The sequence below is a fragment of the Glossina fuscipes genome, unplaced genomic scaffold, assembly GCF_014805625.2.
Source record: "Glossina fuscipes isolate IAEA_lab_2018 unplaced genomic scaffold, Yale_Gfus_2 1, whole genome shotgun sequence".
In the NCBI taxonomy this organism is placed as follows: domain Eukaryota; kingdom Metazoa; phylum Arthropoda; class Insecta; order Diptera; family Glossinidae; genus Glossina; species Glossina fuscipes.
The window spans coordinates 9816687-9830832 of NW_023998415.1; the positions used below are offsets into that span (position 1 = coordinate 9816687).

Consider the following 14146-nt stretch of genomic DNA (forward strand, 5'->3'; position numbering starts at 1 on the left):
CTCTTTCATTCAAGTTTCCCCAATAAACATTTACAAAAAAATGTTTGCCATACATTACAAGTAAAGTTACTGCATAGTGATGTAAATTTCCATCACATAATTTTGAGAAATTTATTCACAGTGTTTTAATATAAATTGTACATAAAATAACAAAAACATGAAAACAAACCTTTTTTCCACTCATTTTCACTTTTATTGTATTTTATATCTCCGTTTATTTCCATAAAACAATTTAAAATCTCGCTCCTTTCTTCCAGTCACAACAAACAGCGGAATGACAAGTTCTAGGCCTGATAATTCACAGTGACGTTTGCTATTTTTTGACAACTGCGTTTTGTTGTACGCAATAGTCGCTTAAAAAGTTGCCGCCAACAACAAATTTACAGTACAAGGGTTTTGAGTACCATTATTTTGTTGACTAAACATTATGATTGAAATTTCCATCAGCATGCAAAGAAGGGTTAAATTTTCACTTATTAATTGTTGTTGTTTTAGTGGTTTTTTCTACGTCGAATTACTATTATGAACCAAGTTTTACAATAAAATATTGAAAATTAGATCTTTTGACCGTACGAAGGTTGAGCTGCGGCAGTAACGGCGCTGTGGGGGAAGATTGAAAAAATTGCCAAATTCGAATCAAACATTTCACATTAATTTAGAATGCCGAAATCTGGAATTTTTGTCGAGGAATTTTGAAAATTTCGACTATTTGGAATATACGGACTTTTCAAAATAATATGTTATATCTGCAGTCTGGATCGTAAAAATGCTCCGATCCAATCGATTCTGACTAGGGTTTGTTCCCTGACCAAAACACATCAGTATATCAAATTCAGTCAAGACAATTGAAAAATGACGACCTGTGGCTCAAACATAATTGTTCATGGACGGACATCGCGCGCACAGACGGGCAGGCAAGCAATAAAACGAAATGTTTAACTTAAATCTCTGTGTGTTTGCGGATTCAAATCCCACTACGATACAGTTTACTTTAGTCGCAGTTGTAGTGAATACTCAGTCTAGGTGAAGACATAACACTTACCGAATGGACACACACTCACTAGGCTGCGCCCGCTTCCTTATCTCTTTCTCTTTCCCCCCTTCGTTCCAAACGTCATCGAATCGGGGACATGCCCTCAATGATTGGTCATAAAATAATAATTAAAAAAAATGTATTTATATATGTAACTATTTCACTGGCTAAATTTACAGATAGAAAAGATACAAATTGCGATTTTGTAGACTTGAAAAGAAGATTTTCTTCGTTTTTATTTAAGGATATATGTTGCTTTTTATATAGTTTTCTTAACATAATACAAGATGCCGTTTCATTCAATCTGGATAAGTGATTGATTGAAAGAAAAAGATAAACTAATTATTTATTTATATATATACATATATATATATATATATATATATATATATATTTATATAATATATATGTATATTTGGGGAGAGGATGGTATACATATTGACTTTCTTGATGTTGTTACATTGACACTTTTATCTCTTATACATATTTTCCCGTAAGCATTTAATAAAGTATTTTTGACATTTTTTTTTTTTTTCGTTTTTCTAGCATTACTTAACTATGTACTAAAAATATTTTATAATATTGTTGTAATATTCAAAATGGAAATTTATTTATTAATAAGGTTTTGTTCTTACGAAGCGAAAGAAGTGGGTAAAAAAAAAAAAAGATTTATTATTAAAATTAGAAAAAAAAAAAAAAATTGAAAAGGTTTTTAAGGTTTTTCATTCTTTTCCTTCTTTTTTTTAACAACAAAAGAAAAACTTGAAAATAAATTATTTTGGAAAACTTTAAAGAAAATTTGGAAAATAAGCTCACTTAATAAAATAGGGGTAAATGCTATCAGTAACCATATTTAGACATAACGTCGTTGGCCAAAGCACTTAAACGGCCTGCAACTTTGTGAACACCTTGGCGTACACTTTCCTTAACATCATCTAAATCAGGCGCTTGGAAATTCACACCAGTATTATAACCTGTAAGGGATTAATTGTAAATGTCTTTGTTTTTTAAATGTATGCAATCGAAAATTGCTTACCTCTTGATGAGCGACCTGTTGTATTACTTTCACCAAAATAGTCAGCCGATGATATGGAATTTGATCCTTGAAATCTTGATAAATTTGCACCAACATCTTCTTGCGTTGTTTCATGACCGAAAAACTGATCTGAACCGAAACCTTTAGATGTTCCAAATTTCCTCTGGGCCAAATTATCATCATTTACATCTGAACGTTTAATGGGAGTGTTGTTAGCTTTACGTGTATAACTCTCATAACTGGTGGTCGTTTTCGTTGATTTATTTGTATTGGCTACGGAAGTTGTTCCTTTATGTTTCTTATCACCACAATCGCCGCCGCCGAACATTGAAGTTATATTTGTATGAGTAGAACCTATCGGCTCAATAGCTTCAAATCCCATAGTTTCCAATTCTTGTTTATCCGTTTTATTGTTATTGCCACCAAAAGATGAAGCAGTGCCACCCCCACTACCACCACTTCCACCGTACATTGTAGGTGAATAATCATTGAAAAAACTTTCGCTATCAAATGCCGCCAGCTTAGACATAGACGAACTACTGCCTGACGTGGCCTTCGGAGCAGGAGCTTGTTGTATTGTCTCCATATCGCTCAAAACGGAGTGCGATATGTCAGCACTGAAATCAAAAATAATTGTTCACATTATATATATATGCCGAATTAACATTGGCATGAAGTATCCGCCAAAGACGAAGAGACATATACTTAATTTAACCTATATCTAATTAAATAAGGTACCAAACTATTTGAAGATCTCAGAGAATCGAAACAACGTTTACATCGATTATATTGTAAATGGGTTGGAGACTAGTATTTTTCTTTTATTTGATGCCAACAAGGGAAATTTGAAAGTATGTGCGACTGGGACACTACCATAACGATAATAAATAAACAATTGTTGCTTACACCCAAATGTAGATTTATTTATTTACTTATTTATTTGCCCATAGATTTACTTCTTTATTTTTTTGTAGATTTATTAATTTATTTTTTATGATCGTCGAAATGAAGAGAAGAGAGAGAAATTGAGAGGTAATGGCCGTCGCCCAATGGGCACTGACCAATCGGTAAATACCTTTATCGACTAGGCAGTCACAGGCACAGCAGCGACTAAATGATACGCCACCGAATTTGAGATTTGAGCGCGCAAACACTAGCTTTGTAGTCGACTACTCAGTTGGATTAGATGAAACAGGGTAATAGAATAAGTTAAATCGTGAAGAAAATATTTGCCAGGAGCGCGTTTCAGTTGGAGAATAGCTATAAGTAACTTATAAATATCACAATAGACAAAGAAAAAGTGCAACTTACAGCTTAAGCCAAAGATTGAAATAGGTAACGAAGGCCGACTAAAAAGCTGGTCTGATATAAGTTTCAATCGACCACAAAATACTTTTAAATTTTAATGTCGAGATGGAAAAGGAGGATTTACCCTAAGACGGGTAAATAACTGTTCGTCTTTTTTATCCCTATTGCAGAAAGGTAAAAACTTTAAATTCCTATCTATCGACATTAGAAACTGTCCTCTATTTCCCCGAACTGGCAAAGCTATTAAGTCCATGGTAAAGTAAACCATGCGTACTCCCTTTTAATTGCAGAATTATTTAGATTCATTTCAAAGAGTTACCGCATTTACTACACCTGAATCAAACGAAACGACATTGAATGGGATAAGGAATCGAAGAAATTCGAAAAAAAAATAAATTCTCTTTTTAATCTGCTTTGTTTTAATTTAAATTACGTTTAAATTTTAATTACGTGTGCACCCGTTCTTCGTTATTCATTACTTGAGATAGAGGAATACAGTCGGAAAATAATCGAGCATCAGCATCAGCATCAAATACTGGATCGACTTGTCGAGTATGTCCGTCTATTCATCCGCCTGTCTGTCCGTGTAATGTCCGTGGTAAACATTCTCGTGGTCGCAAAAGGGAAGCCGTCAAATACTGAAAATTTCTATACACAGGTTGGTTGGTTGAATCGGGACCAAAGGAGGCACCTAAAGTACAACATTAACTAAGGTCATCTGTGGGTTAAAAATTTAAAAAAGTTTGCCTTTTAGAATGCTTTGCTCTATTTAAAAATGATCACACGTACATTTAATTACGATGAAAAAGATCAAGAGCTGGAAGTGTACCGCAGGTGAATAATAATGTCCATAATCCGACTTTAATAGTCGTTTAATCGAGGCCATAGATTTATTTAACCTAACATATAACAAACCAGGTATGTTATTATTCGAAAAGAGCACCTCTGTTGGTGAAGTTTAGACTAAAAGTCTATTCGAAGAAAATATTTATATCGTTTTCATTTCCTTTCCTGACTTGTAACTAGCGGCACAAATGATTTTAACTATGTCTAAGCTATATCTGAGGAGACTAAGCCCATTTATTCAATCCGGCGAGCAGCTTTTTTTGAATAGTTACATGCAAGCACTTACAACAATAACATTGTTATATGATTGTAAAATTAAAGCAATTACAGTCACATTACCACTTGGACTCCTTAATCCGTGTACGTTCTTTTAAATCTCAAGATATTTTCACGCTTTCAACCTTTCTCTTCGAACGGAAAAATTAACGGGCTGATGAGTTCTTAAGGAAAATTCCCTAGGTAATAAGGGGAAATGGATTAGAAGACCGTTAAAAGAAACGTGAAGGAAACACATTGAAAAATGTAGTTTTTTTAACTTCTTAATTTACGTGACTCCATTGGTGAAGTAAAAGGAACCTCATGATGGCCTAATATACTAATTTTCGTTCTGTTACGATTATTATGAATGGCGAGTTTGTAGTAAGATAAGATAGGTAGCACGTTTTCTAAATTTACCACTTACCCTTTTAAGTTAAAACCCATACCCAAACGTTCCATTTGTTTAGCCTTCAACGGATCTATAGTTTTTAATTTAGCTTCCTCACGGTTTTTCTGCAATGATAAATCCTGGTAGGCTAAACGCATGCTAGCTACGGATTCTAGTTCCTCCTCGGTTGTCATTGGCTTTTCGGGTATTATCAAAGAAATACCATCTTTTATTTGATTGGCCATGTTAGCACGTTGTTCAATTTCCGCAAAGTTCGTCTTCACCTTGGTAGCTCCCAAACCGCCTGCCTTACGTGCACCTAACTAATTTAGCGAACGCGAAATAAAAAATTCCATGAAAAAAATTGCATTTAAACAAATGTCCTTAAAATGAATAATTTTACCCCGGATTTTTTTGGTTGTATTTTGCGTACGCCGATCGAGGGAATTAATGTATTGGGTGTAATAGTCGCATTTAATAATTCCACACTAGGGGCACCCAAGCAAGGCTCAATTTTCGACTTTTCGGAAGCTAAGGTTGGCAGAGGTATTTCCAGCTGAAAACAGAAAAGTAAAATTGAAGGAACCATTAAGAAATCAATCTAAATAAAGAGTTTAAACGAAAAGAGGCTAAGAAACTGGAAGCTTTTTTACGAAAACCAACATGCGTACACATGGGCAAAGCTTACCTTATTGCTGTTCACGTTATTGTTGTCATTTACAAAGTCCGAATTATTATCAATTTGTTGGCAGTCACCAAAAAAATCGTCTTCTTTATCATTATTATCGTTATGTTCAGTTCGATCGACGGGATTATCCAAATGAAGCTATTTAAATGCGTTATTAAAACATTAAGGCTTTAAACGAACAAATTTTAGTGAACACCACAAGGAATGCAAATTTAAACTCTCAACCAAGCAATTAATACTAATAATTAAGAAACTTTTAATAATGACATGACAATCAACCAACCTTTGTGCCATGTATTTTCATGGCTTGCTGGGCTTGAACAGCCAGTTTATCACGATACAATTGCGCAGCACGAGAATTATACTTTTGCTGAGCATCCGTTGTCGAACAATTGTGTTGACGGAAAAATTGTGCAGCATTGGCATTCCCACCCATTTGCATTTGCCTCAATTGAAGCCATGTCCAATTTGTATCTAGATTTGTGGAACGTACAAAAGTCAAATGGACACCCAAACTACGATGTACAGCCGAACAATCAATGCAGATAAATACACCATAGGTCACCGAAGACCATGTGGGTGTTTTAGCACCACAATCAAAGCAGCACTGAAATCATTAAAGGATTGAAATTATTTTAAAAATTCTACGAGATCAACATTTTTCATTGAAAACGACATAATATTTCAATACAATTCACTTAGGTATTGTTCTCTCTTAGGACTATAAAGAAACATGTCATCTTTTTTTTTTTTTTTGTTATAAACTTTAATTAATTGCAATTGATTAGTAATTTTTATGAAAATGTCTTACCTTATTGGCTGGTTGTGTACGTAAACGATTAAATATCGTCTCAATTTCTTGCTTGGTCGGCGGTCCCTGTGTCTTATTTGCCATTATTTTCTCGAATTTTTTTTCCTTCGGAATTTCGTTATTGTTCTTCCTGAAATACCACTTAGCCAAAAACACACCCGCTCGTGCTTGAAATTCTCCTGCGGACTTTCCTTGATGAAACTATTTTATAAATCTTTTTAAGCTTACCCTTTATTCCCGATTTAAATATATGTAATTTTATTAGTTAAGAGTCGTTTATTAAAATTACGATTTTTTTTTCTTTCTTTATGATAAAGTTGACTTTTGACGTGTTTTCGTCCACGTTCACTAAAAGTTGTTGCCACACACTTTCAATGAATAAAATATATTGCATGAAATTTATTAAGAGCGTGAAATTTTTTATTCTAATAATTTGCTCGAAATCAAGTGATTTCAAGTCATATCTTGATGATTTTATATAATTTTTTTGTATAAAAAATGTCAAACATATTATGATCTATTTGACCATTCCTTTGAAATCCTGAATAATTACTTTATACAAAACTTATTTCAATATCCGTGAAAAAGGCAGCCCTGGAATTCGTTTCATTTGTGTATTCGCTATCAATAAACAGGGTAGACAAGTTTCTTCACTATTTATTTATTTTTATTATATTTATTTCCGCTTACAGATACAGGATAAAATTATTAAGTCAGGTACAAATCTATTGGCTTAGTCCATCTCCATTCAACACACCAAAAAAAAAAAAAAAAAAAAAAATTAAGTCAGGTCAGTTATTCGCTTATCTGCTTTTTGGTGAACTTTTCCAGGCTCAGAGGGTCTCACCTATACGCGCGGGTACAACAGTGATTAGAAAAGGTTATAGGAATGCTGGGATGAAAAAAGGGAGTAGGGTTTGTGAACGTTCAAGTTAAAAATGGAGACACCAGGTAAGGCAGGGACGATCGTTGCTGGTACGTTGTTCCATAAAAACGACGAGTCGTGGTAGTGTGCGTACAGGTAACTTCAGGACGAGTGAGTGAAAATGCAGACGAAGACGTATAGTTCTGTAGGATTGAATTTGTGGCCATGGATGCACTTACTTGTACATAAGCGCAATACAGCTTACATTGCGCCTATACTCATGGGTATCGAAAGTTCAAGACCATGAGCGTCCGAGCACTTCACTGCATGCGGATGAGGACCTTCAAGCAAAGATTGTAGGCATCCGCCTCTTGACCTGTGCGGGTGTTGAACTTGCCAGGAACCTTTTTAACGGCCCTCGTCCGAAAGAATAATGCAGACATGGCGGCATTGATTGATTGCGATATGATAAGTTGGAGTTAGAGGCACACATTTCAACCAACACGTATCAACCAAGTTAGATATTGTTTGGTCATTATTGAGCAGAATCGAAATCGATGCGATAGATTGGTTTCCAATTTTTCTCACAAAAAACCAAAAGCTTTTGCCTCTTGCTAATGCGAGATGCGAAAACTCCATTATTAGAAGAAGAAATATTTGAAAGCGTTAAAGAATCCCGCTTTAATTTGGCTATGAAACATTCACATTGCACCAGTAATGCGCTGTAAGTTATGCGTTTAACTAAACACGTACAATCAAATTATATATTAACAGCTGGTGAGTGATGCACGATACAAACCTAGTCATTGTGGTAAGTTATTTGATCATGAAATGGAAATAGTTATGAACGAAAGCATATATGTGTTGTGCCCATTTTTTTGTGAAAGCAACGACGGACTCAAATTTATTAAAAGCAATTTGCTTGTGAGAATAAACAAAAAGCGGTCTCTCTTAAATGATGTTTTGATTGATGATTTTACAAATATTTAAGAAATTTTAGCTCTTGCACTTCGTACAACATCTTTTTCTTTCGCTTTATATTTCAAGACAAATCTTAATCTCAAAAAATTTGGGTAACTTTCCGGCAAAACAATATGAAAAACAAAATTATTGAAATAGCAAAAGGCAACACTGCTGCATTTGCCCAGTCGAAGTTCGTGGCTATTCTTTTTTTAAATAAAATATGTGTCAGAACTTGTGTTCTCTTTTTTACGTGCATTTAAACAAATGAGGGCAAGCAACTAGTTTGCTTCCTATCGCTTTCGCCAATTTCTTCTCCTTGCAAAATCATACATAAATAAGTAGGTTATTTACAGTATTAATTATCAAAATGAGATCTTTCGCTTACCTTTGAGTTAAACATAAAAATTGTGATGTCGGCAGTTGATCGTTTCATTGTCTATTTTAATATATGGTAGTTGGTTTTACTCTTCCTAAAATTATAAAAAGAGAGTGTAAGTGATACCGGCAACGGCGCTCGTAAAAAAAAGCTATTGTTGGGAGAAGATTCGTGAATTTCGCAAAAGGGTTCGCAATTAAATTACGTCTGTTAAACGAAAGAAAAAAAGCTTATCCACGTGTAACAGGAAAACTTCAAAGTCTACAATTCGTAAACGTTAAAGAGTAAAACGAAACGATGATGAAAAACATTGTAGACGTCTTGTCCTTGCAAAACCGTGTCCAAGAAACTAAGATACAGAAAACTAAACCCACGGATTATCGAAAAATTGATAAAATCGGGATAGTAGCTCGATTTTTATTTGAATGTGCTATTAAATTGGAAATAAAACCGTTAACCTCAGCTTGTGCGGCTATAATATATCACCGTTTCTTCAAAGAAGTCAATACGTCAGACTACGACGAATATCTAATAGCCGCATCGTCTTTATACATGGCGGGTAAAATTCAAGATGATCCGGTAAAAATACGAGATGTTATAAACGTGGCTCATTGCACCTTGAATCGTGGGGCTTCTCCATTGGAATTAGGCGATGAGTATTGGTCTATGCGTGATGCTATTGTGCAAGCTGAGCTTTTAATTGCTCGCACTTTGAAATTTGACTTAAATTTCGAACATCCACATAAATTTTTGCTTTACTATATGAAAACTTTACAAGACTGGCTCGGTTCGACTATATGGAATTCAGTGCCCATAGCCAAGACGGCTGCATCGTTTCTGCAAGATTTTCATCATAGTGAAAAAATATTAAATCATAAACCCACACACATTGCCATATGCTGTCTATCATTGGCTTTGCAAACATATGGTGTTCAGGTACCGTTAACGGATGAATCCGAAGAATCTTCAATGTGGTATACTCCATTTGTTCCAGACATAACTAAAGATAAGCATTGGGAAATTATTGAGGATATAATTGAGGTATATAAACGGGAATCCGAAATCGATAATATGTAATATGTATATATATATATATATATATGTATATTGCATTTAATGCACCAGTAAAAAGTATATTTCAGAGACCATCAAAAAGGTTGTGACTTTTTCTTTCGGTATTTTATACTGCTTTTTTGCAAGCAAAGCATTTCATGTCTTTAGAAATATTCGTGCTATAGTTTCAACTATTCTCCTTATTATATTTTTGTAATCACGCCTTAAAATAAAATAAACAATTTACTAAATAAACACAAATAAATTGAAACGTTACCTCCACTTGATATTTTTTATACAAAAAGTTATTTATTACCGTAATTTAGCATAAGCGAACGTATAAAATTCTCACAAATGATCAATAAAAATATACAGTGTTAATATAGTTGATATTAATAAAATATTATGGAAATCCGAAAAATAAAGGGTTTTAAGCGAGTTCAATTGGAACTGAATTGGTGGGAAAAATGTGCCGTTCATTGTGTTCAAGAACGCGAAATATCGCAACATGGAGTCCCTGCAGACGCGTAAGACGACCCCATAAAAGGTGCTTATGCATTACGCGATCGACAAAAGCTATAAGCTAATTCATTCGTAAATGGCATTTCGATTTTTTGTCTTCGAAATACTCAAAGTGACATAAATGTAGCTGGCTTGATTAATGGCTAACCCAAGATTGAAAATTGGATTGAATTTGAAGCGAAGAATAACTAGAAATTTACAGCTAGAGCAAACAAATATCGAAATTTATAATTGATTGACTAAAATCAACAAACGCCGCACAATATAGAAGAGATCATCAGTGCGAGGTAATCAAAAATAGTAATGACAATCGAAAAAGGTAAATCAGAAATAATATCCACAATAAACGCGTGCATAGTTTAAATATTTGCAATTTTGATACATATGGTTATATGGTGGTTGTGAAAACTTTTAACTAACTTTTCTATTCAGCCCAGTTACTGTAGCTATACTTTCCTTATCTTCGAATAAAATCAAGCGGACGAAAGTCAAATTTAGAAGCAATGCTTGACTTAGAAGGTCACGGTTACTGGGCGATGCTGAAGAAAACATTTCTCTTAGATCTGCTGGAAACTGCACGTTATTACGTATTGTTAAAAAATCTTTGCTATCTCTGTGAAGTTCGTCTACATTGTAATAAGTACGCATCATATTAATTACAGTTTTCTCTGAGGATACTCTCTCCGTGCCTACTAGGTAATTAAAGAGACGAGCTGATAAAAACCTACGCATATAAAAAACATTTGTTAAAGTTAAAGGATTTTTGCTGTCATCGCTGCGAACATCGCCCCAGTTTAATTGATTTCGTAACGCTAAAGCTAAGCCCATCATTGCTATTATTTGAGCCTTTTGTATGTTAACATTTTTTTGCTCAACATTGCTAGGTTTATTGCTAGCTTGGACACTTGGAGGATTTTCAAGAATATAACAATCACCTGTCGGTATCAAGTGATTAGCGTACAAACATCTTTGCACCAATTCACTTAAATGTAATTTCTTTTCAACGACATCATGTTGTTGCCAATGTGTTAATACGGTGGGTGTTTCTGTACGGACCGGTGGCAATTCTAGGCGGGCCCATGCTAAGTGATTAATACCAATTCTTACCGCGACGCAGGATTTGATATTTAATCGTTGTATAATATCCATTTTCGGTGTTATAAAAGATTTCGAAAGTTTTAAAGAGTACTTAGACTTACGCATCTCAGCGTCTTTTTCATTTAGAAGACTTTGATAAAATTTAATAACACTTTTTGCACCAAAGCCCTCTATATTTAAGATATCATTTAAATCTTTTAATGCGCCATTTTGCTTCAGCCAAGAAATCAATTTGTTAGCTCGAACTTTAGAAATGTCGTAACTGTAAATAATTTAGACTATCAAATTTATGTATAAATTTTCCTATTGGATTCGAATACCTTAACAAATCATCTATATTACCATTATTTATAATTTTTAATATTTTCTCCTTTTCCTCGTCCGTATATTTTACATTCTGATTGGCTTTACTTGCACCGTTAGGAGTTAATTTAGTTTCGTCTATGTTTTCCAGATTTCCTTTAGTTGCTGTACTCACAGCGCTACGCAGAACATTTAAAGCTCGCGTTCTTAAGCATTGCATGTTTTTTAACATTTTTAATTGAAACTCGATAAAAAAGATATATTAACAATTTTAAAATTCACCGTTTTTATAAAATTGAAAAAGTCCGTGAATGAAATTACAAATCAAAAACAACTAACTGAGCATTGTGGAATGCTTCAAGAATGAAATGCTTTGTATTGTTATTTAATTTAACGTAACACCTATTGTTTTAATTTTAACAATCGTTACACGAAAATGAATGAAAGGAAGCAAAAAAAATAATCTTTTTAAACTATTAAGCATATCATTCCGTAATATTTTTAACACCTCGATTACTTTCATTTTGTAGAAAATACATATGAAATCGTCTTTGTTTCTAATCAATAAATGTAATGATCCGCGGTGAGTGTTGTTATTTTCCACTACATACAGTATTAGAAATATTGTTTATTATAAGATGGAACATTTCGCTAGCAACATTCATGCAACAAATGCTATGAGTATAAGAAAATGAAAATCATGAATTTTATTATTATTATTAATTTCGCCAGAGAAGTAAATTCTAAGATTAAACTCTTAAAGCACTAGCATCTAAGGCTATCGGCTTTTATTAAAAACTCTACCGCACTTGAGATTCGAATCCACGACTATTGAGTTGCTGTTCGGGATTCCTTGCCTTCGGCCACTCAGACAGAATGAATTTTATAAATTTCAAAATTGTTTATATAAAATATATTTCATCTGAGTGGCCGAATCGGCTGAAAGTATCGACTAGTAACTCTCAATGGTCGTGTATTCGTTGTGTGTAAAAAAAAATAGTTCTGAAAATAAATTAAAAAGAGGAAGTGAACATAAATTTGCAGATAATTAATGTCCGATTGATGTGTTATAACAAACGAAAGCAATATTTGCAATTTCCTTCATTACTATTTACAATGTGTGCGTAATCAGTTTTTGTTTTTTCATTTAACTCACAAGCCCTTTAAACAAAGTCCTTAAGTTTCATATGAAGAAGACTATTCTTCTTTCAATCAGTGACAGAAGTCATGTATGTCATAACACATGTGCGACATACGTTTTGCAAGCAAAGCTTGGAGCAAAGTTTCTTTGAAAGTTGGATTTGAATTGCGGCAAAACTGCGCATGCTAGCGCGATTACAAAGAAGCAAAAAATCCTAAAGTTATTGTGCGAATTTGTTAGTGAACGTCTGTATTTATCGATTGCATTCGCCTTATGGGCAATTTTACACCAACATTTTAGTGGGACTACATACGTTACGTACGTTAATTCAAGCTTCTCCAATGGGACTATCAACATCACAGATAAACAGTACATTATAATTGTTTAATTTTTTATTCTATTCTTTTGTTGCTTAAAAATGTTTTAAATTTCTGTTAATTTAACGTATGTCGCGAATTTACTTTCGTCGATGGTCTACATTTGGAAAGTTTATGGATGAGTTCTATTTTAATTTTATTAATTAAAAATTGTCATTTATTAATAATTTAAATATTCTATCAATAATTCTTCTTATTTAATTAAATAATTATAATGTTTATAAAATAAGTTTGCATTGATTTGAACCTGACTGGTGAGGTGAGTCAACACATGCACTTACAACTTCCACATTAGTTTCAAAAATTCTATAAAAGTTCTAAAGGGCAAATTTTCGTTGTTGCTCCTCTTCCCATTTTCGGCGTGCTAGTCTAAAATTTCTTTCTGAACTGTTAGGGTATGCTACATACATACAATTATATCAATATTAATACATTAAATTTCTTTATCAGACATGGGAATAGAAACGTGGCCTCAATGTATAAGAGCTGTTCGCGTTCACTTCTTTAAATGTATTCAATTTTAATTCGCAGACCTGACAATCAAGCGCGAGTTCATTATGGTTTCTCATGTTCGTTGATTTCAAGCATCTCAAAGTACGGTAAGCGTTCAAAGAGTTTAATGTGGTTTACTTCAGTCAGCATAAAGCGAAAATGTGTCAGTATGGCAGCTCACAACTTCCAATGCTGTCAAATCTCATGCTAATATGTCGAGTACGAGTATTTTCGAGATTGGTTGCACCGAAAACAGAATTTAAGGCGTTTTATTATGTGATAAAAACGCGATTTTTTGCTTCCCTTTACCTTAAATCAGGGCAATGCTCGAAAATGTTTAAATAAGCAAAAATAGTTTGATGTAAAAGCTACGTGGTTATCTATTTCAAGGAGAATAATGTGATTTTTCGATTTATGCAAGTGTGCCGTATATGAGATTGCTACAGCGGCTTTGAATATCTTTGTTATTTCAGAAGTCGTGAATTTGCATTCAATGTGGCACAAGCGAATGCAAACTGTAGACATTTTCCGAAAAATAACAAAAAATTAATTTAAAATTTAAAATAGCGTTGAATTCACATCTATAGG

General features: G+C 33.6%; 3 protein-coding genes across 5 annotated transcripts; 1 reads left to right on the top strand and 2 right to left on the bottom strand.

The window, feature by feature from the left end:
• Window positions 1-1773: 1773 nt before the first annotated feature.
• LOC119631947 (ADP-ribosylation factor GTPase-activating protein 2) lies at window positions 1774-6970 on the bottom strand. 3 transcript variants are annotated; one of them, XM_038024561.1, is made up of 8 exons: window positions 6597-6952; window positions 6369-6547; window positions 5841-6164; window positions 5558-5695; window positions 5273-5425; window positions 4906-5192; window positions 2070-2686; window positions 1774-2007 (listed from the first exon to the last, which is right to left on the bottom strand). In XM_038024561.1, exons 2-8 carry the CDS (start codon window positions 6450-6452, stop codon window positions 1874-1876), a joined length of 1737 nt encoding a protein of 578 aa, XP_037880489.1. In that variant the 5' UTR covers window positions 6453-6547; window positions 6597-6952; the 3' UTR covers window positions 1774-1873. The 3 variants fall into 3 exon arrangements, with proteins under 3 accessions (XP_037880489.1, XP_037880488.1, XP_037880490.1); XM_038024560.1 differs by having other exon boundaries at window positions 6369-6952; XM_038024562.1 differs by lacking the exon at window positions 5558-5695 and having other exon boundaries at window positions 6369-6970.
• A 409-nt stretch (window positions 6971-7379) lies between these two features.
• On the top strand, window positions 7380-9810 carry LOC119632100 (cyclin-Q). Its single transcript, XM_038024826.1, has one exon. The coding sequence runs from the start codon at window positions 8870-8872 to the stop codon at window positions 9647-9649; it is 780 nt and encodes a 259-aa protein (XP_037880754.1). The 5' UTR covers window positions 7380-8869; the 3' UTR covers window positions 9650-9810.
• Window positions 9811-9950: 140 nt separating this feature from the next.
• Window positions 9951-11893, bottom strand: LOC119632098. Its single transcript, XM_038024825.1, has 2 exons — window positions 11566-11893; window positions 9951-11507 (listed from the first exon to the last, which is right to left on the bottom strand). The coding sequence occupies exons 1-2, from the start codon at window positions 11778-11780 to the stop codon at window positions 10559-10561; spliced, it is 1164 nt and encodes a 387-aa protein (XP_037880753.1). The 5' UTR covers window positions 11781-11893; the 3' UTR covers window positions 9951-10558.
• Window positions 11894-14146: the final 2253 nt, after the last annotated feature.